The sequence below is a fragment of the Thermobia domestica genome, chromosome 4, assembly GCF_964235325.1.
Source record: "Thermobia domestica chromosome 4, izTheDome1.hap1.1, whole genome shotgun sequence".
Taxonomy (NCBI): domain Eukaryota; kingdom Metazoa; phylum Arthropoda; class Insecta; order Zygentoma; family Lepismatidae; genus Thermobia; species Thermobia domestica.
The window spans coordinates 316486189-316511805 of NC_137457.1; the positions used below are offsets into that span (position 1 = coordinate 316486189).

Below are 25617 nucleotides of genomic sequence, written 5' to 3' on the forward strand. Positions count from 1 at the left end.
GAACGTGTTTTCTGCTTTTAGCAGGATCCGTGACATCACTGAAAATTTTAAATTTAAGCGCATACTTGCATGTTTACTATCAGTGCATTTCCAAAATGCTTTTTATTCCACGACTAACTCTACACTATTCTACAAGCCTACAAGTTTCCTGATTCCTTTATTGACCTGATTCGTGCACTGTACCTTTCAGCCACTTCTCGCGTGCAAATAAATGGCCACCTGACAGCTCCCTTTTCAGTAGGACGTGGAGTAAGACAGGATTTGCTCTATCTATGGATTTATATAGTTTAGCGCTTGAACCTCTGTTCTACCATTTAATGCCTCCCCCCTCGCCAGCGGATCATGATTTTCAAGCTCTCAACGTTCAAGCTGTTGCTGATGATGTGACACTTCTCTTCACTACGAATGAACAGTTTGCGCATATTGAACAGTGTCTACTGAGTTTCATACAGGTGAGTGGTGAAAAAATCAATCTGAGTAAATTGAAGTTATTGTTATATAATGATTCCATGGTCCAGTCACCCTTTTCCATTGACCACCATTATCTGATAAATGACCACGTCAAAATACTTAGTTTTACCTTTACAGTTCGAACTGACGTGCTGACAGCTATAATTTGGGACCCTATTCTTCAGACCTTCAGAATTACACCTACTTAGTACAGACAACAAATGTTGGAGCTTCAATTTGATCCGACGCACCTGGTTTGTTAATACTTGTATATTTTCTAAAGTGTGGTATGCGGGTCAGATCTTTTCTCTGCCTAAATATTATGCGAGAAAGATTGACTCTCTCATGTGACTGACTCTGTATGGTGTGGGGCCTTTTTTGTGTCCAAAATAGCTTTGATTCGACGTGGAATGGACATATACGGCTCCTGAATCGTGATGTGTGGAATTTTGCATCATTTTTCTTCCAAACCATGCTCCAGTTTCTTAAGGGATGCTGGTGGAGGGTAATGAGACCGAACACGCCTTTCTGACTCAGAGCACAATGACTCAATGATGTACAGATCTGGTGATTGTAGGACCCAGGGGAGGTTAATATTTTACTTTAATGCCATCGCCCACTTTACCGAACTATTTTCACATCACGACACTCACAGGTGAACTGGTTATTGCTGACGGAAGAGGAAGGTCTACATGACACATTGAAAACAAAAAAACGATCGGCAATTGTATCATGTGTTGTACAGTGGAGCGCCAAACTTACGTGTTCTGTGTGGTGTGCTTTTAGATAGCCCCTGTATATTATATCAAATCGTAAATCCTTCTCCTTTTGTCTCTGATGTGTACTCTTGAGCAGAAAGTAACGTAGAAAGTGTTCACGTAGTTCTTCAGTTCTTCGCAAAGGGAATCATTCTATAAGAAAATGAACTGCCACTAAATTATATCTATAGTTGCAACCTTATACAATCGGAATAACGGTTGACCTGTAGAAAATGATTACTTTGATTCAAATGTGAGAACAAATTTCTTTTGTAAACAATATTTCAAATGGAATAGTTTCTAAAGTAATATAACAGATTTATCTTATCGAAATATTTGAAGTATAGACACCAAACAATATTGTAAGGTTCCGCATGTCTACACGTCATGCAATAACCACGTGTGAACTACATGTGTTAATAATAAATAAAAACAAACAGACGACGGTCCCGGAGAGGAGTCGATCACCATCGCCAACAGTCGGAAGGACGAGAATCAACGAAGGAAGCCGAAAATACAGGATAAAAAGGAACTGCACGCCTCGACCAACATCAATCTTCTCGGATTGATCGAAACACCTAAAACCCCTCTCACGACGCTTGGTCACCGAGAGGTACCCATCCTTATACCCACGACGCTTGGTCACCGAGTTCCTTTCCTCTTTCTCACGACGCACGGTCACCGAGAGAGAGTTACCTAGTCTACACCCCTCTCACGACACACGGTCACCGAGAGTACCTCACCTCAAAGCCCACGACGCTTGGTCACCGGGCTATCTAATCTCTAGAGAAATTATTTATTATAATTTGTGTACATAAAAGACTTTTTATAATAAAAAGGTGAAGGGAAAGTCCAAATCCCGTGAACATTTTATTACTCTACCCAAGAAATTTTACAATATCATAGTGAATTAAAGAAAATAATCGAATTTCAGTATAGTGGTCAGCGCTGAATCCGAATAATCATAAATCATCGCCTCTTCTGATTCTAAAGGGGAGATGAAGATGGAGACAAATTTATTTTTTGAACGCTGGAATTTCAGGAAGCTATTACGCACTGTTTTTACTGCTTTTGGTGTCCGGTAATCCATATCGAAACAGAAACTACATATGTGTAAAGCACACCGTGTTTCAAAAAAAAAAAAAAAAAGAGCTGATTTTGGTCGGTAATAATTACGGAACATGGGACGTGCCGGGAAGGATATGAGTGTTGTTTGAATAGGCGTGGCCTAGAGTATCAGAAAATCGCCGTTAGATGTCAGTTAATACGTCTTCTTTGCAATCAGTCATTAGCAGGGCCCGGATTTTGTTGACCTAAAATTTTCTAAAAAGTGACCTATAAAATGACACTAAAATTCCTGTAAAATGACTCTAAAATTCACAAAAGTTGACCTTAAAACTTGCAGTTTTTTAAACGTTTATTTCATTAAAACATTGACATTTTTTAAAAATATCTATTGGTTTTTAATTACCATTTGCACTCATTTTCAAAAGTTTTGTTTCAGTTAGTTGCAGTCAATTGATCATTTGTGTCTTTGGTTTTAAAAAAAAGCAATAATATTAAAACTAAACACTGACCAATTTATTAAAAAGCTAGGCATTTCATATTTGAGTTACAGATATATAGGCCTATATCCAGTTAAGCAACACATAAACATTTTTTGAGCAGTGATACAACAAACTATCTCAGGAACTTTGTAATCGTCAGAAAATTTAGCTCATACTTTATTCAGCATTACAGTAAATAACTGTAAACATTGTTACGATTTTATTGAATTAGCAACCTTAATTATACACGGAGCAGCATCTAATACAAAAACAACATGCTGGACACCTTCAGGCCAAAGTAGGGATATCGATTTTTCGAAAAGTCTACATATTGTAAAATGGTTGACAGATTCCAACACTTCACCAGTTAGCAAAAATATTTTGCTAGGTTCGTCGGCTTTCACTGCCCCCACAATAATATTGACTATATAGCGTTCCTTCATATCACTAGTCTGTCTATACAAACAAAAAATATCTACGTCCAAAGTTCCTCTCTTATTTTTCTTATTGTGTCCTAGTTACACTTTGGCATGTAATTTTGCGTAAGATTCGTTTCGTCTGGAATGGAACGACCTGTATGATGCTCCAGGAAATCCCGCAATTTCACATTACTGAGTTTCCAAAGAGGAATATTTGAAGACACAAAAACTTCACACAACTCTTTTGAAAACTGAGGATTCGCCTTTACTATTCGAAGCACTCTCCACCAGTAACAACTGCGAACACTTGGTTCTATATTTGTTTTCAACTGCGCGTAAATGTTTTTCGCTTCCGATATGCTTTTGCACAGTGTATCTTTCCTCTGCTGCCACTTATGCTTCACATACCTTGCAAAGTAATATTGTACCGTCAGTTCTAAAAACATCCACACCAAATTCAGAAACAATCTGTCTTAAATGAGAAGTTGTAGATGGTTTAGGCCTCGGCATTCTACATACTGAAAGCATCAATTCACTCACAAGTTGAAACTAGGAAGCACACTTAAAGAATAAAACTTCACAAGTGTAGATTGTATACACCAGAATAACAGATAAAAACCCTGTTTAAAATCTTTGTACGTCTTCTATTTTTAGTTATTCACGTAGTCATACCCTTTGTGGTAAACAACCTACAACCATCTGCTTTGGCCACTTACGAACCCCCAGCTTTCGTCAACCAGCTACAGCTTAGTGTTCATTAACTTGTTAGGAATGCAGTTTTCCCACCTCAATAATCAGGAAGCAGGAAAAATATAATTTAACTTCGTGTTTTTAAATCCGTAAACAGTTTTCATTTTAAGATGTCCTTATGTAGAAGAAAAAGAATAAAAAGACCATAAGTGACCTAAAAGTTACCTTAAAATATTAAAAATTGACCTGAAACTTCTAAACGGCAAAAAGTGACCAAAAGTTGACCCTAAAAAAATATATTTTTAGAACCAAGAGTTGATGGATAATGTTTTTATTTGAACTTTCCTTGTCCTATGCGTATCAGAAAAAAGTTGACTTTTCAACAAGATCCGGGCCCTGGTCATTAGTATAGATGACGTCCGCTCAGCGGAAGGCATTTTATGTGCTGCAGTTTGTTAAGAATGAGTCAGTGATTTCGGTCCAGCGTGCTTTTCGTCGGCGTTTTAGCATTAATCCATCTGCACCCAAAAACTCTTGTCGTTGGTATATCGCCAATTAGAAGATACAATATGCTTGTGCAAAGCTAAGAGTCCATTTCGGCCTCGCACTTGCGATGAAATGGTGGAAACAAGGTGGAATTTAACTATCGTCTAGATGTTGTTCGTGCTGGTGCTGGCGGACACACACAGCATTTGTAATAGCATAGGTAACTAACTAACTAACTCTACGGCCTATGGAACCCGGAGGTTCAGTGCCGCATTCACAAAAGCTCTCCACTCACTTCTATCCTTAGCTAATTGCATCCAGTTTCTACTTTGTATTCCTATCTCTGCGAGATCCATCTTAATATTATCCTCCCATCTGCGCCTAGATCTTCCTAATGGTCGTCTTCCTATGGGTCTTCCAGTCAAGACTTTGAAAGCGTTTCTACCCTCTTCCATTCTAGCTACATGACCTGCCCACCTAAGCCTCCTAGACTTGACGACCCTAACAATGTTGGGTAAACCGTATAAACTATGTAGTTCCTCGTTATGAAGTTTACGCCATTCAGCATTCTTGTCCCTCTTGGGTCCGAATATTCGTCTCAGGATCCTGTTCTTAAATACTTTCAGTCTATGTTCTTCCCTCAGACTAAGTGACCATGTTTCGCAACCATACAGAACAACAGGCATGATTATCGTTTTATATATTTTAAGCTTCAAATTCCTCGACAGAATTCGCGACGACAAGAGATTTTGAACCGAGTAGTAACACGAATTCCCTGCTTTTAGTCGACATTTAATTTCTTCGTGAATATGATTTTCGTCTGTTAATATTGATCCTAAATATTTGAAACTATCCACTTTATCAAAAGTATTATTTAATATTTTAACACCTCCCCAATTTGCTGTATTACGGTCCCGACGCACTTCCATGTATTTAGTTTTCTCTGCATTTACTTCTAAACCCGTGTTCCTGCAAGCATTTAATAAGATCTCTGCATTTAATTCTACTGTTCTCCTATCATCCCCTATTAAATTTACATCATCAGCATATGCCATCACCTGGTGAATACCGTTCAACTCTAGGCTCTGGTTGCTATCTTTGATTTTCCTTATAGCGTATTCGAGCACAAAGTTAAATAATAATGGCGACAACGCATCTCCTTGTTTCAGGTCATTTTCGACGTGAAAGCTCGTGGACAAAAATTTTCCTACCCGGACTTTACTTTGGGATTCACTTAAGCATATCTTAATTAATCCAATTAGCTTTCTCGGTATTCCAAGTTCTGTAAGAACGTTGTACAATGTTTCTCTCCTAACAGAGTCGTACGCCTTTCTAAAATCAATAAATAGTTGATGTACCGGGGTATTGTATTCCCACTGTTTTTTTTGAGTATTTGGCGAATGGTAAATATTTGGTCGATAGTTGATCGATTTCGTCTGAATCCGCACTGATAATCTCCAATAATTTCATCTGCGTATGGGGCCAGTCTTGCTAATAGAATATTTGAAAGGATTTTACAGGATGTTGACAGAAGAGAAATGCGTCGATAATTATAACAGTCAGTTTTGTCGCCTTTCTTGTGAATTGGAACAATGATTGATTCTTTCCACTCTTGTGGCAACTCTTCCTTGTTCCAGATAAGGAGAATGAGTTTGTGTATCTTGTTCCACAATTTTTCGCCTCCAGCTAAAATTAACTCAGCCGGAATTTCATCCACACCCGGAGATTTGTGTTTCTTTAATTTCTTTATAGCGGCTTCTACTTCTATTCGATTGGGTTCTGGAATATACGGTTCTGCGTTGGGTATCTCCTTTTCTCCACACGCATTAGTTTTTGGCTGCGTGTTCAGCAAATCGTCAAAGAAATCTTTCCATCTATTTAAGAGGCTATCCGTATCAGTGAGAACTGTTCCGTCAGCTTTCTTTAATATAGAAGCACGAGGTTGATATCCTTTCTTAAATTCGCTTATCCCCTTGTACATGTCCCGAATATTTTTATTTTTACTATTATCTTCAAGTTCCTTAATTTTAGCTTTAAAAAATCCCGTTTCTTTGTTCTAAAAGTTATGGAAGTTTCCCGCCTGATATCTGCAAAATTTTGTGTAGTTATTTCATTCGGATTTTGTAGCCACCGTAATTTTGCCTGTTTTCTCTTGTCTTCTAGTTTAATGCATTCTTGGTCGAACCATGGTTTGTTCCTACGTATTTCCGCGTGTCCCAATTTTTCTATTGCTGAACTTTTAATGCTATCTGTAATTTCAATCCAAGTATCTTCAACACTAGTGCACTCCGAGTCTTCTAAAACCGAGAATCTGTTCGAAACTTCAATGTGGTATTCCTTTCTTACATGGCTCTCTTCTAATTTCTTTAAATTAAATCTCTCCGTTTTCGGACATGAATATTACCTTTATTCAACGATAATCTCTCCCGTATTATCGCTACTACCAGGCAGTGATCAGTGTCACAATCAGCCCCTCTAAACGACCGGACGTCAATTATGCTAGATTGCCTTCTTCTATCTACTAAAACGTGATCAATTTGATTATGTGTTTTTCCGTCTGGTGATGTCCAAGTGTATTTATGAACGTCGCGATGTGGGAATTTTGTACTCTTCACGATTAGGTTTTTGGATGTTGCAAAGTTCACGAGTCTAACACCGTTGTCATTACTTTCCTTGTGCAAACTTTCGTTCCCTATAATCGGTTTGAAAATATCCTCTCGTCCTACCTTCACATTGAAATCCCCTAATAGAATCTTCATATGGTATCGCGGGAGTTGGTCAAATATCCGTTCCACTTCTTCGTAAAAACTGTCTTTTATATCATCACCCTTATCTTCAGTTTGAGCATGTACATTTAAAACAATAATATCACACCATCATCCCTTGAGAGTAATAAAAGAAAGTATGTCAGTAACAAATTCAACCCGTTTAATTGCTGGTAATATTCGTTTGTGAACGAAAAACCCTGTTCCTAACTGGTGATTTTTATTTCCTTCCCCGTAAAAGAACGTAAAATTTCCGGAATTCTCAGATCCATTTCCTTCCCACCTAACTTCCTGAACTCCTACTACGTCCATCTTGTATTTCTCTAACTCACTCGTAACAGATTTTAACGCGCCTGCCCTATAAAGACTTCTAATATTCCATGTTCCAAATCTCATGTCCATTTTCTTTTGCCGAGGTCGTACCAAGTTATCAGTCCTTGTCCGAGGCTTTTGTGAATGTTTCTGAACAAGTACCTTTTTCTACAGGATGAGGGTGTTAGCCTTACCCAAACCCCCAATCAGGAGGACCACTCCTGGTCGTCTGTCCGCGACTGCTTATTCAGTATATTCGCAGCTAACCTCTATATCTAGAGGCCTTCTCCTCGATCCGCTACCTGAGGACGCGCCATGCCGTGGTGACAGGAACCCACGTTAGACGGGTAGCAAAAACTTAAATATTTTGTATTTTGCAATTTATCCCATAATATGTTTTTATCAATGTATATGTACGTTTAAAATCAGACCATTCTTTTAGAGACATCCTGTATAAGCAGAATATGTAGCACATAGCACACAAGATATTCACAACCTTCAATGTAACAAATGTTTATAATTAGGTAATATAACATCTTATTAAGAAGTCGAGGAATCAAAGAAGATGGAAATGCATACCTGACATTTCTAAATAAATTCTGATGTTCGTTTTATCATATACAAGAATAAAGTAGCAGTCAAGTTAACTGCTTGGTATGGGTTACGGGATAAAGTATTTGGTCTTGATATTAACTTATAAGGGAACGAGCTGGAAGCAGTGGAGTGGTACTGTAGCCACTCTTTCGTGAAGCCGAGATAAATTGATTGGGAATCCGCTTAGTGTACTGGATTGAAGCTCCGGTCATAGTTAATTATTTATAACCTTGGTCGTGCATAAGGTTGTAATAGATAAACACACACTGAAATTTAAACGTACACAAGTCAGAAATGTTTCTAATGAGCACTTGGTGATAGAACTCAATATTTCCCCCTAAATTTTCACTCAGAGAAACTGTGTTGATATTTTGTAGCTTGGATGAAAGTGGATCTTCTCATTAATTTTGTGTTAGATTGTTTGAACATTTGGAATTACCTTTGTCCAGTTTCAACACAATACACACAATGTAGAGAGTGCTTATTACGTTTAACAAATGTATGACTAAGTTCGTTTCGTTTTGCAGCTCAAGCTTGGATGCCTGCTCCGCAGCTAAGCTTCAATTGCCCAGCAGGTTTGGAATACCTTGTGGTGATTGATTATCTTCGTGTTCAGCAGGAAATTCGACAACGCCAAGGTATTATTAATATCCTATTTACACGAAAATTTAGTACTATCTGAAAATGATACCGCTTTTTGTTATAATATGTGAAAGTATAGCACGATCCGATGTCTCGTTTCCTGAGAGTTTACAACATAAAAGATACATTTTAGTTTGCAATAATTGGTATAGAACAATTGCTTCTGAGATTTTGCATTGCGTGGTAGTCTTCAAATTTTGCGAAGATTGGTACGATATGAGGTCTCTGTCTTCTATTTTCTTTGATTACTGTATTTGCTGAGGAAGCTGATAATACTACCCCTATAAGTATGGTGTATATAAGGTAAGTGATAAAACTGGAAGCAACTTTTATTTGGAAGTGATCGAATACTGAGTATTCCAAAATGATTTTTCCAACTTTTATCGCGTGTAAATGAGATATGGGACAGACACAAGAGTGCGATTTGTAGCATAATGTTCATACGCACTTAAAGTTTTGTTCTATATCAATGTTCCAACAAATCTCTCTTCTGTAATTTCTTTTGCATTTGTTTCTGCAGGTGAGGTATTGACGAAAATTTCCACCTCTACGGAGATGGCACAATGTGTTGAGTGCTGGATGGAGACAAATCTGCCACCCAGGTCTAGCGGAACTTCCGGACGCGTTACAGACGCACAGCTTCATCGCGTCCGACTATCCGGCAGTGGTACACGAGGCTCAAGTAAACCGGGAGTATTAAGAAGAGGACGAGTTCCTGATGTCTGACCACGAGTGAAGTAGATGTGGAACGGGCACAACAGGCATTTGTTCGAAGCCCAATCAAATCAATCCATCAAGGGTCTCGACAGTTGCAGCTATAACTGAACACGGTTTACATGGTGCTACACAAAAAATGAAAATGAAATGACATCTTTGAGTTTTACGTCCCACGGTTATGCCGGTTAGGCTAAAGGAGACGGTGATGATGACAGAAATGATGGAATGAAGAAAGTGGGAGGAAACGGGAGAACCCCGAGAAAACCCACGAGCACGGTGTTTGTCCACCACAAAGTTCACTTGGCGGGGGCTGGGATAGAACCCGGGACCCCAAGCACCAGAGGTGAACGCTCTACCACTGAGCCTGGTGCTACACAAGCAACTGAAACTGCAAGCGTACAGAAGTTGCAGCTGCTGTATGCACTTGAACCTGATGACATGCCAAAGCGCAAAGCATTTGCAATTGAGATTCTGAATCGCATCAACGAGGTGATAATCTCGGAGAAAGCATGCTTTCATGTATCTGGGATAGTAAACTGGCACAATGTGCAGATATGGGACTCGAAGAACCCCACGTAAGCCTCAAAATTGTGTGCGACAGACAAAAGGTAAACATAAGGTATGTCTGCTTCATAACCGTGTGGTGCGACAGTTTTTCTTTGCAGAGGCATCAATCACCTTGACTATGAAATGTTGGACACTTTGTATTTTCAATAAGGCAAACACCAGCAACATGATATTTTGTTGCAGCAGAATGGTCGCAGAAGTTAAGTTGGCCGCAATCGTTAAGTTGGCTTTAGACAACACAATTCAGGTCATTGGGTTGGTCGAGGAGAACCGATTTCCTGGTCACCAAGATCTCCGGATATTACTCTACTAGATTTTTCCATTAAGGCTTTGTGACGGATGTGGTCTACAGGACCCCAACGCAGGATTTGCAGGAAGTGCGAGCTAGCATCGCTGTAGAACTTGAACACGTTACGGAGGACATGCTAGGCCAGCATAACTTAGATATGCTGGGGGCCACAGATAGCGCACACATTGAATTCTGTTAAACGGCTAGTAAAACTTTAGGTATGTGTGAATATTATGCCGCAAATCGCACATTTCTATTTATCCCCATTTCTGATTTACATGCAATTAAAATTTGGATAGATCATTTTGGAACATCCTTTAATTCATTTGTAGATGTGTTAGTATATCAAAAGTTAATCTTGGTATACATTTTTATTTAAAGAGAAGACAAAATTATTAAATTAACGAACGCAGATAGGTCGTTCAACAGAAACGAGAATAAGAAGGAACAGATACATACAGAGGAGAGATGTAAACGAAGGCGGATAAAGTAAAAATGTAGGAATTTTGAAGCAATATATGAAAAAACAAGTGATTTTGTCAAGTATATACCAGATGAAGAATTTTAGTTTCTTTGACACGATATTTTCTCAATATTAAAACTCGAAGTCGTAATACTTTTCTACAACTTCCTCTTTTAATAAAGGAATTAATTTTAAAGATGAACTATATTCCTGGGACGTTTAAATCAAAGAGAAAAATGGCTCTAGTTATCTGATATCGTTTCTACTCTTTAGTAACTAACGTAAAAGTCAATGGGGGTTCATTTCTGCCACTTCTGCTTCGACTAGAGGGCTAAGAGGGAAGAAAAACGGAACACTAAATTGACTAGAAAAAGAAAACAACAGTTCCTGATATCTAGTTTTTGTGGCCCGAAGTTGGACACCATTTTTTGCTTTTGTTTGCAGACAATAATAAATGAAAAAAAATGTTATACTCTTTGATTAACTTGTTTGTTTTCTTGAAGTAGGCATGTTTTGTGGTCAGATGCAGAAAACTTTCTTCAGTAATTCTGAAATTGTCACGCGCTGACGTTTTGTTCGGTTAGATGTATTTCCATGGCAGCGCCCGTTTCATTCTTTTCTTTCGATGTGGTTGAATAGCCAATTGAGAGAAAGTTGTTCAAGTACGGTTCTACGTGTAACGCCACCTTCTGTTGGCTACACATAGAAATCACAACGAAACGCGCAACGGATTCTTGCCTTAAAATCCGCCTAGATATGGAATATTTCGTTTTACTCCCTTTTCATAGCAAGAAGACGAAAACTCATTAATTTACGTAACCATAAAAGGTGTTTACCTGGTAACATTCATAGTGCAGCAAACAGGCTCTCGTTTGCCAAATCTCTGGCCGTTTGAATGTCTTCCGTCAATCTCTTCAAAACCTCGCAGTAAAACTGATTGTTGATATTCTGACGAGGAGGAATAAACTCCTTATGCACAATTTCTTGAATGTCGAGAAAAATAGTTCATCGGATAGAATTCGATGACATGTACCGTACGACAGTCGAAGACTGTTACAAATATTGTCAATTGTCTGCTTTCTGTCTTGGCGAATCAGATCACAGACTTGCGTGATCATTTCCGGTGTTGTGCATGTTGACGGTCGGCCAGAATGTTTGTCATCTTCCACAGATTCTTGCCTCCTTTGAAAAGATGAAACCTCTTAAATGTTCTTTCTTGACTCAGTGCTCTCTCACCAAATGCCTCTTTTAGCATATGGTGAGTATTCGCTGCAGTTTTTTTCAACTTGATACAAAACTCGATACAAATCCTTTGCTGGTTAACGTCAGCCATTTGACAAATCGCAGAAGCACTGAAACATCTTGACACAAACAACTACAATTTACAGCTAATGACCCAACTCTGAGGCGCAGTAGCTAATACATGTACCTCGAGACATTTTGCGGCGGAATGTATTGCTTCTGGTTTGTCCAGTAAAAGAATCTCGGACTTTTTGGGTAGCACCTTGTATAAAAACCTTAAATAATATAAAAAGCGTCGTGATTATATTATTCAAAAGTGTTAAAGATTGTCATATTCCGAAAAATAATAAATTCTCATTTCGTCAAGTGAAGCAATTGGCAAAGAAAAGCTTTCCTGGAACATACGAAAAGTGTGTAGGAATAAGATTAATATTTTTGGGCGCATTAGTGGTTGTTTGCCCTATTAGAAATTTATCTTGTGTATCGAACACTCTGGTAGAAAGATATCAGTTTCACACAAAAGGAACACGATAAAAGATTTATCAAAAACTCTACTGTAAAGTTGTGGATAAATCAAAATACATAGATGATCATCGCAAAGTCGTTTCGTCTCCTTTCTCCGTATTTGACGGTCGCGAAGTCAGCGAATCTGACAAATAAGGTGCTAATGATGACTTTGAGAAATAAGGGTAAGAAATAAAAGTAATCTTGTAATATGTGTAACGACTATTAGTTATGCTACGAGGGGCATGCTGGAAGTCATCAGCAACATCTTTTCAGAATCGTAATCTTTATTTGTAAGAGAAATCAAATGTATCGTCTCAATCTACATACCTTTCTTTCACTTTTCTTTATAGACTCCTTTTTTGCAGACATTTTCCCAATTGTCCTGCAAGTTTGAAAATTCCCTTGGGACAGAATTCCGTTTCAGCTGCCCGTAGACACTGACGCACTGCTGAACGAATATCCTCCAGTGTCTCGTAGCGATGGCCTCGCATGTGTTCCTTCATAAAGCCGTAAAGATTGTATACGGAGAGTGCCATGTCGAGGCTGTAGGGAGTATGTGGAAGTGTTTTTCACCAAAATTTCGTGATCTGTCAAATATCCTGCAAGAATCACCCCTCAAACGTTGTGCGGTGTTGTTTTGAAATACCTTGTATTTTAAGTGAAAATCGTACGACCATAGGTTTTTATAGTCCCTTAAAAGTACATAGGATATATGGGTCGTGGACCTACATTTTGAAGTGGAATTTGAATCATTATAAGTCTTTTCATCCAAAATTGATTCATCACTCTTTTGAACCATAAAGGCATGTTTATCTGTTTTATCTTTTTCTCAATATACAGTCTTGTTAAAAAAGCTTTGCCATTTACCTTGGCTTAGAAGGTCATATACTGCTAACCTTACGTGAAAATTCAAATCCTTTAACTTTTAATAAAGATCTGTATTAACGAGAGGAGATTCCTATTCGTTTCTATTTATTACCGACTGTGGCTTAAAGTACAGGCTCTTTCAAAGAGAAATGAATAATCAGGTCTCTTGAACAAGGCCTTACAAACGAAACTGCAACAATAGCGTTGTTAAAAGTAGAAGTTATTAAGTATAAAAAGACGAGCAATCGCAGTGAGCTTTGATCTGAACTGTATTATGGTAAAAACTTATGATGTAATATGACCCAACAACAACGTTACCTTCGAGTACAAAATAATGTGTTAAGACTAAAAGAGAAAAAACAAATATTCATAAGTTACTACTAAGAATCAATCGTAGTCTAGTATTGGGCGATGGATTAGTCGTCGGGGAACAGTGGAGTGACCCTACCTCACCCCTCTCAACTTCTTTCTATGGAGATATTTGAAGGAGAGAGTATATGGAAGGCTCATAAAGAGTGTTGTGGAATTGACGGTGCAGATCACGGAGGAATTCAAAAACATTCCCTTTCAGATGTGTGAGATGCGTACAGAAGTGTGCGTCTCCGGATGCAGGCATACATCGATGTTAATCGTCGCTAGGTGAACTTTCAAATGAAGAACAGAGATTAGATACTGAAAAGCACTTGATTTTTACACCTCTCCTCTGTGCCTAGAATTGTGTTCCCTGCCATTCTAGTTTATATAAAAATGTACTGATCACTCAAAAGGTAAATCACTACTTGTGATACACCCTTTACAAACTAGATAATATCCCAAGTGCTATTGCAGCTAATATTTTTGCATCTCTTATTAACAATTGATCTATTTCAAGTTGAATTAATGTATCTATCATGAATATACCTTAAACACTTTTAATTCGATATTCTCGATTGATTTATTGTGCTTAGTGAAAATTTTAAATTTTAGGTTGAAAGGGATTGGTTTAATAATTTTAGTCTAAAAATTTTGTTTCAAAATCTTAATTTTAACTTAGTACACCGGTTGACCTTTTGAAAATTGTTTGTTAGAAATAAAGGGCCTTATGTAGAGTCATTTTGAAGTCTGATTAATGATCTACTACGGGTTTGACTAACGGATGGTTATCAAAATTGTATTCAGAGTCTTTGTTTAGGACGTAGTAGTTGACGAAGTTAGTCACATGTGACTAATTAATCTAGAGCAGCAGGTACCCTTTAAGCCACGGTTTAGCCTGTGTAACACATTTCGTAATTCGTATTTCATGTATTTTCATGTTTACAGTCTAGGCATGCGCATATCTTCTTTTCCGTAGTTGCCACATTTATTTTTCTCACTAGAGGCATTGAAATTATATTAGTTAATTATACCTAAATCAATTGTTTAGTTGTAATCAAAGAAGACTCTGAATACCAAAAAAATACACATTCCTTAGTATAGAGCTAATATGCCACTAACTAGTCCATGTCTAACCCTTCATTAATTAATTGTCTCTGAATACCGCCAAAAGTTTTTATAAAATTTTAGTTAAAAATTCTTAGTTTGAGATTTTTAGTTGAATTTTTGCATTGAATGAATACTAGTCACAATCAATAGTCTAAATTTATTTCGTTAACGAAATAAATAATCTTGCGTATAGTGTTAACTGAGTAGTTATAAACTGGATATTTTTTTACGTTTAAACTTAAAAAGTCTTCTTTACACTGAAAATTAAAAAAAAAAAAACTGTTTCGAATTTTTTTAGTTAGTCTAAAACTTTGAAAATTCCTAGTTTGAAATCTTCCTTTGAAAATTTTTACACTCATTGAGTAAAATATTTTTAGTTGAGAATTCAAACTGGAATATCAAAGTGATTTAAGAGGCTCCATAACGGCGAAATTAAAATATTGCTAATTTTACAGTAATTATATGATATCGTCAAATTGATAAAAGATAATCGACAAGTGGAACAAGAGCGCCCTAGACAATATCATTTTACACTAGATACCGTTATCACGACTCACTTATCTGCTTTCGATTTCCAGCCATTTAGAAAATCGGCATTTATTTTCGCGTTTTTAAATGGCTGCAAACGGAAATGTACTACGTTACTCATGATAACGGTACCTCATGCAAAATAATATTGTTTACCGGGCTCTTGTTCCACATTTTGATTATCTTTTATCTATTTGAAGATATCACATAATTATTGTAAAATTAGCAGTATTTTAATTTCGCAGTGATTATTTCTCTTAAGACATAAATCTAAAATCCGAATTACATGGGTTACACCATTAGCAGGAGAAATAATATTTAGTATCAATCTACTAGTCATATAGAATACTAAATTATTTTAAGATGAGCTCAAACGCTGACAAAAACATGTAACGTATTAACCCCTTGCCAAAATTGAGGACAACTGCATCAAGAAACTTTTGTCCTAAAACACTTGTGTCATACTTAAATAAAGTGACAGTGAATTCTAAACTGGAAAACTCATTAGCAAATCTATGTAGAACATAAACCTAAATATTATAGGAACTTAATATCTAAAACATATAAGCTCTTAATAATAATCGAACTCAGGACCTTCATACACTTGTCATAGGCAAAGCATAACAATGACACATAACTTAGAAAACACCAGTTTCATACATCCTGTTAGATATCTTCTTATGTAACTTTAGTGTAAGAAATATACTATGATACAATTGATTTATTCATAAACCCTATCATAAACTAAAATAGCTTTATCAAAATTTATAGAGGGACCAAAGAGTGTGAGAGGAATCCTAAACTAAAATTTCAAAGTAACTGTTTTGTATGAACTCAAATATTCAAATATTCGTGATTATGAAAGAGTATGAAATAAAATATTTATCCTAGAAAAATAGTTAAAATTTATTATGAAATATTAATTATGTAAACAATCTTTGAAATTTGATTATTTTAAGAAGTCATTGACACTTTCAGAAGATAAATTAGGTCAAAGTCCTGTGAAAATTTTTGGACAATTGTACCCATAAAAAGGAATAAGATAAAAGAACACACTTACAGAGGTACATACTACAGTGCTATGCTTGCATGTCAAATTAATAATTTCGTAGTTTCCAAAATTTAAGGGCGGGTTATCACACTCCTGTCAAAACTTGATATCCATCCATCAATATACTGATATCCTATAAGAAGAGAACGAATTCTATACTGAACCATAACGTAATAAAGCATTAAGAGCCTGCCTTACTAAAAATAATACAAAATTTACCATTTTTCTTTTGCTTGTTTATTCATCAGTGAAAGGAGATAATGAAATGCAAGTCACCACAATCATAGATAATGCTATTCTACAACAAAAAATATGAACCTGAAGAATGTTCAGTGTTGCCATCCATAGAAATAACAGTGTTGCCAGAAAATCAATTTCCCTAAAATCTAAGTTAAGACAGCGAGTAGAGGAATGAACTCAATTGCATTTGATTACGTATGTTGTTGTTTTGGTTTCTCGTGAAGTACTTTTTAATTAACATTATTATTTAGTTTTAATAACTGTATGTTAAAACTATTTTGTTTATTACAAACTAAATACAACTATTATTTAAAAAGTAGCTTATTATTTTTAGTAAGGCAGGCTCTTAATAAATAGATCTCCGATTTTGAATTTTTTGTCCATGAAAGATATCGACATAAACTAAGTAATCTTATAAAAATACATACTATGGCCCGATATTAATGTTATCTACCAAGATTTTTAATTTAAGCTTTTTCCAAAATTTAAGAATTGATCCTATGCAATTCGTCTTGAAATTTTATATGGTCGTATCATTTACAATGTCTTTTAAACTTATATTTTTGCTAATGTTTTACTCATATGCTGATGATGTAAATTTAATAGAGGATGATAGGAGAACAATAGAAAGAAATGCAGAGATCTTATTAAACGCTTGCAGGGACATGGGTTTAGAAGTAAATGCAGAGAAAACTAAATACATGAAAGTGCGTCGGGACCGTAACACGGCAAATTGTGGAGGCGTTAAAATATTAAATAATGCTTTTGATAAAGTGGATACTTTCAAATATTTAGGATCAATATTAACAGGCGAAAATCATATTCACGAAGAAATTAAATGTCGACTAAAAGCAGGGAATTCGTGTTACTACTCGGTTCAAAATCTCTTGTCGTCGCGAATTCTGTCGAGGAATTTGAAGCTTAAAATATATAAAACGATAATCATGCCTGTTGTTCTGTATGGTTGCGAAACATGGTCGCTTACTCTGAGGGAAGAACATAGACTGAAAGTATTTGAGAACAGGATCCTGAGAAGAATATTCGGACCCAAGAGGAACGAGAATGGGGAATGGCGGACGCTTCATAACGAGGAACTACATAGTTTATACGGTTTACCCAACATTGTTAGAGTCGTCAAGTCCAGGAGGCTTAGGTGGGCAGGTCATGTAGCTAGAATGGAAGAAAGTAGAAACGCTTTCAAAGTCTTGACTGGTGGACCCGACTATAGGACGAATAGGAAAACGACTATTAGGAAGACCTAGGCCCAGATGGGAGGATAATATTAAGATGGATCTTGCAGAGATAGAAATACAAAGTAGAAACTGGATCCAATTAGCTAAGGATAGAAGTCAGTGGAGAGCTTTTGTGAACGCGGCACTGAACCTCCGGGTTCCATAGGCCATAGAGTTAGTTAGTTAGTTAGTTTACTAATAAAAGGGAACGAAATAATTCAAAATGAAATTTTGCAGTAACGTTCCACAATTATGCCCTTTATGGTAATGAGGCGGATGATGGATGCAAGTGAAGGATGATGGAATAATTAGTGGAATGAGAAAGTAGGAGGAAAAAGTATCCTGTTAAAAGCTATGGTCCAGACGTTGTCTACGACAAAGTACACGACTTGGAATCGAACCAGGTCTCCATGCACCAGAGGTATGAGTCTACACTAAACCTCGGCGCCCCCATAAAAGGAAACAAGGTAACAGAAATATTTAGATGGTTAATCATATGTACCCCTGGACCACAGCCCATGAGTCAGGGATCATGGGTCCAGATTAAAAAAAAAAACTCGTGTCAATGACGTCCTACCACGTGATGTTAAGGCCAATGATAAATTTGAATATTACGCCGGGAGGGTCCTAAGACTATGTTATACCTTCATATCATTGTGTCACGTGAACAGAAGGAAGGGCTAATTTTTTAATTTTCCTAGGGTGCGCGATTTAAGACCATGTGATCTCTAACAACCAATAAGCATTATTTGGCGTCTCAGCCAATCAGCGTCGATTAAAATGAAATGGAGTCAGAACTATCTCTATTTTATTAGTTATTAGTGACTAAATTTGATTTGTTTTTCTTTAACAGGTTCGGCAGAATGGGACCACACATATAAGATTTCGAACAAACTTCGTCAGCAAGTGTATACGGCCACAGAGTATGAGCCTAAGTCTTCTACCCACAATTTTGGTGTATTTCGTCATCTTGATGTGAAAATTACAGATAATTTCGAAAATGAAGTAATTCTTGTCCACAGACCTCTTAGATGTAGAGGCATGTGTTACCCCTGTTGTTTGCCGGTGAGTTACATTAGCTTAGAAATGTTAGCTTAGATTGAATGCGTAGATTAAATAAAACGTATGAAGTCAACCATAGAGACTGAGTAACTTCTCAAATATATTATGAAGTTTGGCGTTTACACAAAAAAGGAACAGTAATTCCTTAATTGAATACTTTTGACGCATCATTACCTAAAAACAGCGAAAATGTAATCATAAATTTCGTGAGAAGAGAAAAGGTCCGTTAACACAAAGAGAGACATTACATACTTTCCGAATGTATATATATCTGTGAGATAGTGACATAGTTTTTTAAAATGAACTTAATTTAACTAAAATTACACTCATTTCTACGCTTGTTTTACAGGTATTCATTCTGTACACCATCAAAATTTAGTCATGTAGAGAATTTTATCCATTCTACTTTAGCATAGGAAAGTATAATGATTCAAAATATCACTTCGACTTTGCGTACTATAAAATCAACTGTTTATCACAAAGTGTGTACGAGGCGGGTAAAGTAAAAGAACGCAATTGAAAACTAGTATTGGTCACATAACGAGAAGAGAATGAAGGTTTTAGTCGAGATATCAAACGAGATTTGCCTCTTTCAGTAGAAACATATACACTTTTCCAGCCGGGTAAAGTGGAAGAACCAAATTAATAAATAGTGCTGGTTACATGACTAGAAGAGAATGAAGTTTCTTTTGAGGAGATATGACGAGTTTTGCATCTTTCATTAGAAACATATACTTTTCTAGCCAGGCAAAGTGGAAGGACCCAACTGAAAACTAGTGCTGGTCATATAACTGGAGGAGAATGAAGTTTCTCGACGCGATGTGAAACGAGACTTACCTCTTTCAACAGAAATATATATACTTCTTTACCCGGGTAAAGAGAAAGGTTCAAATTCAAAACTAGTGCTGGTCACATGAGTAGAAGAGATTTAAGTTTCTTGGCGAGATAAGAAACGAGCCTTACCTTTTTTAATAGAAGCATATAACATTTTCTAGCTGGCTAAAGTAAAACGACGGAATTGAGCAGTAGTGCTGGTCACATGATCAGAAGAGAAGGAAGTTTCCTGACGAGATAAGAAACCAGCCTCACCTCTTTCAATAGAAAAAATATGCACTTTTCCAGACGGCTAAAGTAAAAGAACTCAATTGAGAAGTAGTGCTGGTTACATGACTAGAAGACAATGAAATTTCTTGACGAGATACGAAACAAAATTTAATCTCTTTCATTCGAAATATATATACTTTTCTAGCCGGGTAAAGTGGATGGATCCAAGTAAAAGATAGTGCTGGTCATATGACTACAAGAGAATGAAGTTGCATTGCGAGATATGAAATGGAACTTATCTCTTTTATTAGAAACATATAAACCTTTCTAACCGGACAAAGTGGAAGGACGCAATGGAAAAGTAGAGCTGGTCACATTACTAGAAGAGAATGAAATTTCTTGACTAGGTATGAAACAAGACTTAATCTCTTTCATTAGAAACATATATACTTTTCTACCCGGGTAAAATGAAAGGACCCAAGTGAAAAGTGGTGCTGGTCACATGACTAGACGAGAATGAAGTTTCTTGACGAGATACGAAAGGAAACTTAACCTTTTTCATTAGAAATATATATACTGTTCTAACCAGGTAAAGTGGACTGACCCCACTGAAAACTAGCGCTGGTTATATAACTAGAATAGAATGAAGTTTCTTGGCGAGATATGAAACGGGCCTTACCTCTTTCAATGGAAACTTACACCTGTATATACTTTTTAGCCGGGTAAAATGAAAGGACCCAAGTGTAAAGTGGTGCTGATCACATGACTAGACGAGAATGAAGTTTCTTGACGAGATTGAGTTGATTTTAGTTTAGCGCCCTTTGAGCAGCGAGGCTATATGAGACGTAGACCTACTGATTAACGTGGAATCCGAACCACATGAGCTCCTGCCGGGAATTAAACCCGGGTCTTCCACACCAAAGGCGCGTACGCTAACCGCTTAGCCACGAGGGAGCTCAGTTTCTTGACGAGATATGACTGGAGACTTAACCTCTTTCATTAGAAACACATATACATTTCTAGCCAGGTAAAGTTTATGGACCCAACTGAAAACTAGTGCTGGTCATATAACTAGAAGAGAAAGAATTTTGTGACGAGATATTAACCGAGACATACCTCTTTCATTAGAAAAGTATATGTTTATCTAGACAACTCCAAATCTTACCTCGGAAGTAGTATTATTGGGAGTAGAGTAATTGTAACTTATAAGCAGTTTCCTCACGAAGAAACCTGAAATAACTGCCAAATTATATTTTAGCCGCTAAAAGTTAAAATAATAATTGAATCATCCGTTGAAATTATTGAATACAGAAAAAAAAAAACGTAACATCTGCCTGTGGCACAAAATTGATAAGGAACTAGTAGGATCGCTAAGTTCTGTAGGCTCTAGTCATCTGTGCTCACAAGAAAACTCACACGAACAGCGTAAACTCGGCAGAACAGTAAATCTAGCGACTAGTGCAATTTAGTATTGTCCTCTACATTTTACATTATACCAACGCCTTCTTTTGATTTTTGGCGAGTTAGAGCTGATAGTGAGGTTGATATGAAGCAAGATGTTGACGCCGTAATGTACTACAGATAATTTTAAGATGATCGAAATCATAAATATTAGTCTCGACGGATTCATTAAACTTCATATTTACGGATAGGTTTGGGGCTAACTTTTGTAGGACTAACAATTTTTAAGAATTAAGAAACAACTCACTTTAGGCAGAAACATTTAAGGTACTTGCATCAAGTGTCTTAAAGCACAACTATCTTTGTGTTGTTTCAAGACATTCATTAGTGCAAATGAAGTTTGTACTAGTATGAATTTTCACATCTTAGTATTACGATATTTTATTCTCTCAGAATAATAATTTATGCATACTAAAAGTAGACGTTGAATTTTGATAATTGAATATCTTAGTATGAAGTTTCCAAATTGTAATATATAGGGTGCGCAGAAAGTTGCTTTGGTTCATATTTACAGAAATATGTTTTCGTGGAACCGACTTTTTGCCCATCCTATATAACATTATGCTTTATTATATGTTGAGAAATAGTTTTTCCAAGAAATTAATTTAAATGATTAGTTCTATTATGAACTTCACCAAGTTACGATCATGATAAAGTTTTGTGCACCAAATATATATGTATGTATGTGTGTATTAAAATGTACAAAAGAATTGCGTAATTTTAATTTACTTGGAGAAAAATTTTTCTGAGAAATTTTTATTAGTTCGATTTTTCTTTGAGTTTTTAACTTTGAAAAACGGTTATATTAGTAGTATTAGGAAATACGTAATTTTATCGTAAAATTGTAAAATTACTCTCACAAAATATTCCTTAAGAATTTTAGTTTCCTTTATCGTGTTAGAAATAAATGTTGCTAAGTGAAAAACTGATTATGCTAAAAACGTAATTTATAGCAATTCGAATTTTGAAAGATTGTTTTTGTATATTTTACTGGGAATAATACAATAGGATAATGAAGTTAAAAAAAAATAAATTTTAGAGGCAAGAAAATAATTTACAATTATTTTACTGATTCATAAAATAACTTACCTTAGGAAATGAATGTATGGGAGTAACTTTATAAAAAGCCTCTTTGTTATAATGTTACAATCACTTCAAACTTTGCAACGACTAGTTCTTTTACCTAAAAATGTTACTTCAATTGATAATGTAGTAGAAGGGAATAACACATACTGTATTATGATCCTTATCAATTAATTGTGTTTGTTGAAATATAATAATTGTTAGTTTTGGGGGCCATGGTAGCTCACAATGGTAGTTTGTTTTTTACCTCTGGTGCATGGGGTCCATTGTTTTATCACCGCTCATTAAGTTTCTGGTGGACAACATCTTGTCCGCGTGTTTCCTTCCACTTTCTCATTCCAAAAATAATAATCTCTTCATAATAGTATTTTTAAGAACAGAGTAAAAGTTAAAATCTAATATTTCATCAGAGTCTCTTCACAATAGTATTTTTATGAACAGAGTAAAAGTTAAAATCTAATATTTCATCAGAGTCTCTTCATAATAGTATTTTTATGAACAGAGTAAAAGTTAAGATCTAATATTTCATCAGAGTCTCTTCATAATAGTATTTTTATGAACAGAGTAAAAGTTAAGATCTAATATTTCATCAGAGTCTCTTCATAATAGTATTTTTATGAACAGAGTAAAAGTTAAGATCTAATATTTCACCAGAGTCTCTTCATAATAGTATTTTTATGAACAGAGTAAAAGTTAAAATCTAATATTTCATCAGAGTCTCTTCATAATAGTATTTTTATGAACAGAGTAAAAGTTAAGATCTAATATTTCACCAGAGTCTCTTCATAATAGTATTTTTATGAACAGAGTAAAAGTTAAAATCTAATATTTCATCAGAGTCTCTTCATAATAGTATTTTTATGAACAGAGTAAAAGTTAAAATCTAATATTTCATCAGAGTCTCTTCATAATAGTATTTTTATGAACATAGTAAATGTTAAAATCTAATATTTCATCAGTGTCTCTTCATAATAGTATTTTTAACAACAGAGTAAAAGTTAAAATCTAATATTTCATAAGAGTCTCTTGATAATAGTATTTTTATGAACAGAGTAAAAGTTAAAATCTAATATTTCATAAGTATCTCTTGATAATAGTATTTTTTATTTATTTATTGAACAAATTCCCAGATACAGCATAACTTTGCCATTTTACACAGGGACATGCTAACAAAAGAAAGAAAAAAAACAAGACAACAATAACAACAACATAGAAAAAAGAGTGTAAAAGTAAAACTATTCCATCAAAGTTCGTTTAATTGCTCTTTCAAACACAGGGTAGCTCGAAAAAATGTCCACATCAGTTGTTACTTGATTATAACAGTTTGGTATTCTATGAAAAAGAGACCTCTGTATAACAGCCAACCTAGGACGGGCAAAATGGAATAGGTGGGTATTCCGGGTGATGCGGGAAGGGACACGTAAGGATAGTTCCTGAAGTAATATTTCCGATCTTAAGCTTCCATTAACTATTTTATGTAGATATTTCAGGTCAGAGATAATTCTGCGTACTTTCAGGAGTCTGAATATTAAGATGTCGCAAGAGCTCCTTCTTAGATAATATTCGAAGTGCAGGTACACGAAAACGGACTATAGCGAAGAAGAAATTGAGAACAGAATCAAGTCTGGAGAGATGTGTAGGTGCTGCCATGGCCCATATGGGAGAGCAGTATTCGATCTTGGGCGCTATTAAAGTCTTATAAAAAGTTGCTAATGAAGAAACAGTGCGTAGTTCGGTGAATCGATAAAGAAATCCCAACATGCGCATTGAATTCTTTAGTATTGAGGAGATGTGGTCAGAGAAGGAGAGTTTTGAATCAAAGATGACACCAAGGTCGTTATGACTAGCAGAATGTGTGATAGAGGAATTGTTGATATGGTATGTGAAGGGGACAGGAGACTTTTTCAAAGTAATAGTAATACTGTCACATTTCTTACTGTTGAGTTTTAAGTGCCACATTTCACACCAGCCTGTAAGGTAATTTATGTCTTCCTGTAGAGCAATTGTATCATGGAGACACGATATTTCTCTGTATAACTTACAATCGTCAGCAAAAAGCAGAAGGCCACTAGGCTGAGCTGATAAGTGCGTGTAGAGATCATCCATATACAGGACAAACAGCAGAGGCCCAAGTACACTCCCCTGAGGCACCCCTGAGATCACGGGTTGGGGGTTAGAAATCAAACAGAGTAAAAGTTAAAATCTAATATTTCATCAGAGTCTCTTCATAATAGTATTTTTATGAACAGAGTAAAAGTTAAAATCTAATATTTCATTAGAGTTTCTTGATAATGTAGTTTTATGAACAGAGTAAAAGTTAAAATCTATTATTTCATTAGAGCCTGCTAATAATAGTATTTTTATGAACAGAATGAAAGTTAAATAAAAGTACAAAATAATTTTTAACTAATTTGGTTGCGTTAAAAACGAGCAATATATATATTTAAAATGACTAATTTTACTTTCTTTTGTTCATTAATTTTAATATTAATAATTATAATATAAATTTAGTAATTAGAAGAGGAAAGTTTGAAAAATTACATTTTTGTTTCCGTTTTAAAACCAATCTTATACATATTATTTTTATTTGTACAAGATTTGAATATTCATTTATTTAAATATAGAATGTTTTTATCAGTGCCAAATTATTTGTTTCTATTTGGTCTAGGAATTAATTCGTGCGGGTGGACAAGAGATGGCGCAACGAACGGAGCGTCCCACAGTTCCGTGTATCCACACATGTGTTGCAAACCCCTGTCATCGCGTATCGTTCGTAGTATAGGGCAGTGGATTAAAGCGTCAACAACACCAGTTTGTAGCTAAGTGAACATGGCGCAATTTGTGCCTGATAAAGTGTTTTTGCGGGGTGTCCTGCTGCATTACTTTAACATGCAGAAAAGTGCGACTGAAAGTCATCGTATTTTGGTGGAAGTGTATGGTGACCATGCTCTAGCTGAGCGAACGTGTCAGAAGTTGTTTGCACGGTTTAGAAGTGGTGATTTCGGCTTGGCAGACCAAGAGCGAGCTGGACAGCCAAAAAAATTTCAAGACGAAGAATTGACAGCATTGCTCGAGCAGGATTCCTATCAAACGCAGGAACAACTTGCAGCAGCATTAGGCGTTGATCAAACAACAGTCTC

The 25617-nt window shown here is 35.9% G+C and overlaps 1 protein-coding gene across 2 annotated transcripts in view; it reads left to right on the forward strand.

Annotated features, from left to right (window-relative positions):
• The window catches only part of LOC145683553 (phospholipid scramblase 2-like), a 126290-nt gene that overhangs the window by 19931 nt on the left and 80742 nt on the right, over positions 1 to 25617 (forward strand). For both annotated transcript variants that reach the window (XR_014131147.1, XM_081754893.1), the window contains exons 4-5: positions 8549 to 8659; positions 18681 to 18892. Coding sequence is in view for 1 of the 2 variants with exons in the window: in XM_081754893.1 (XP_081611019.1) it covers positions 8549 to 8659; positions 18681 to 18892 (323 nt within the window). In the remaining variant the exon portion in view is untranslated. The remainder of the gene's footprint in view (positions 1 to 8548; positions 8660 to 18680; positions 18893 to 25617) is intronic.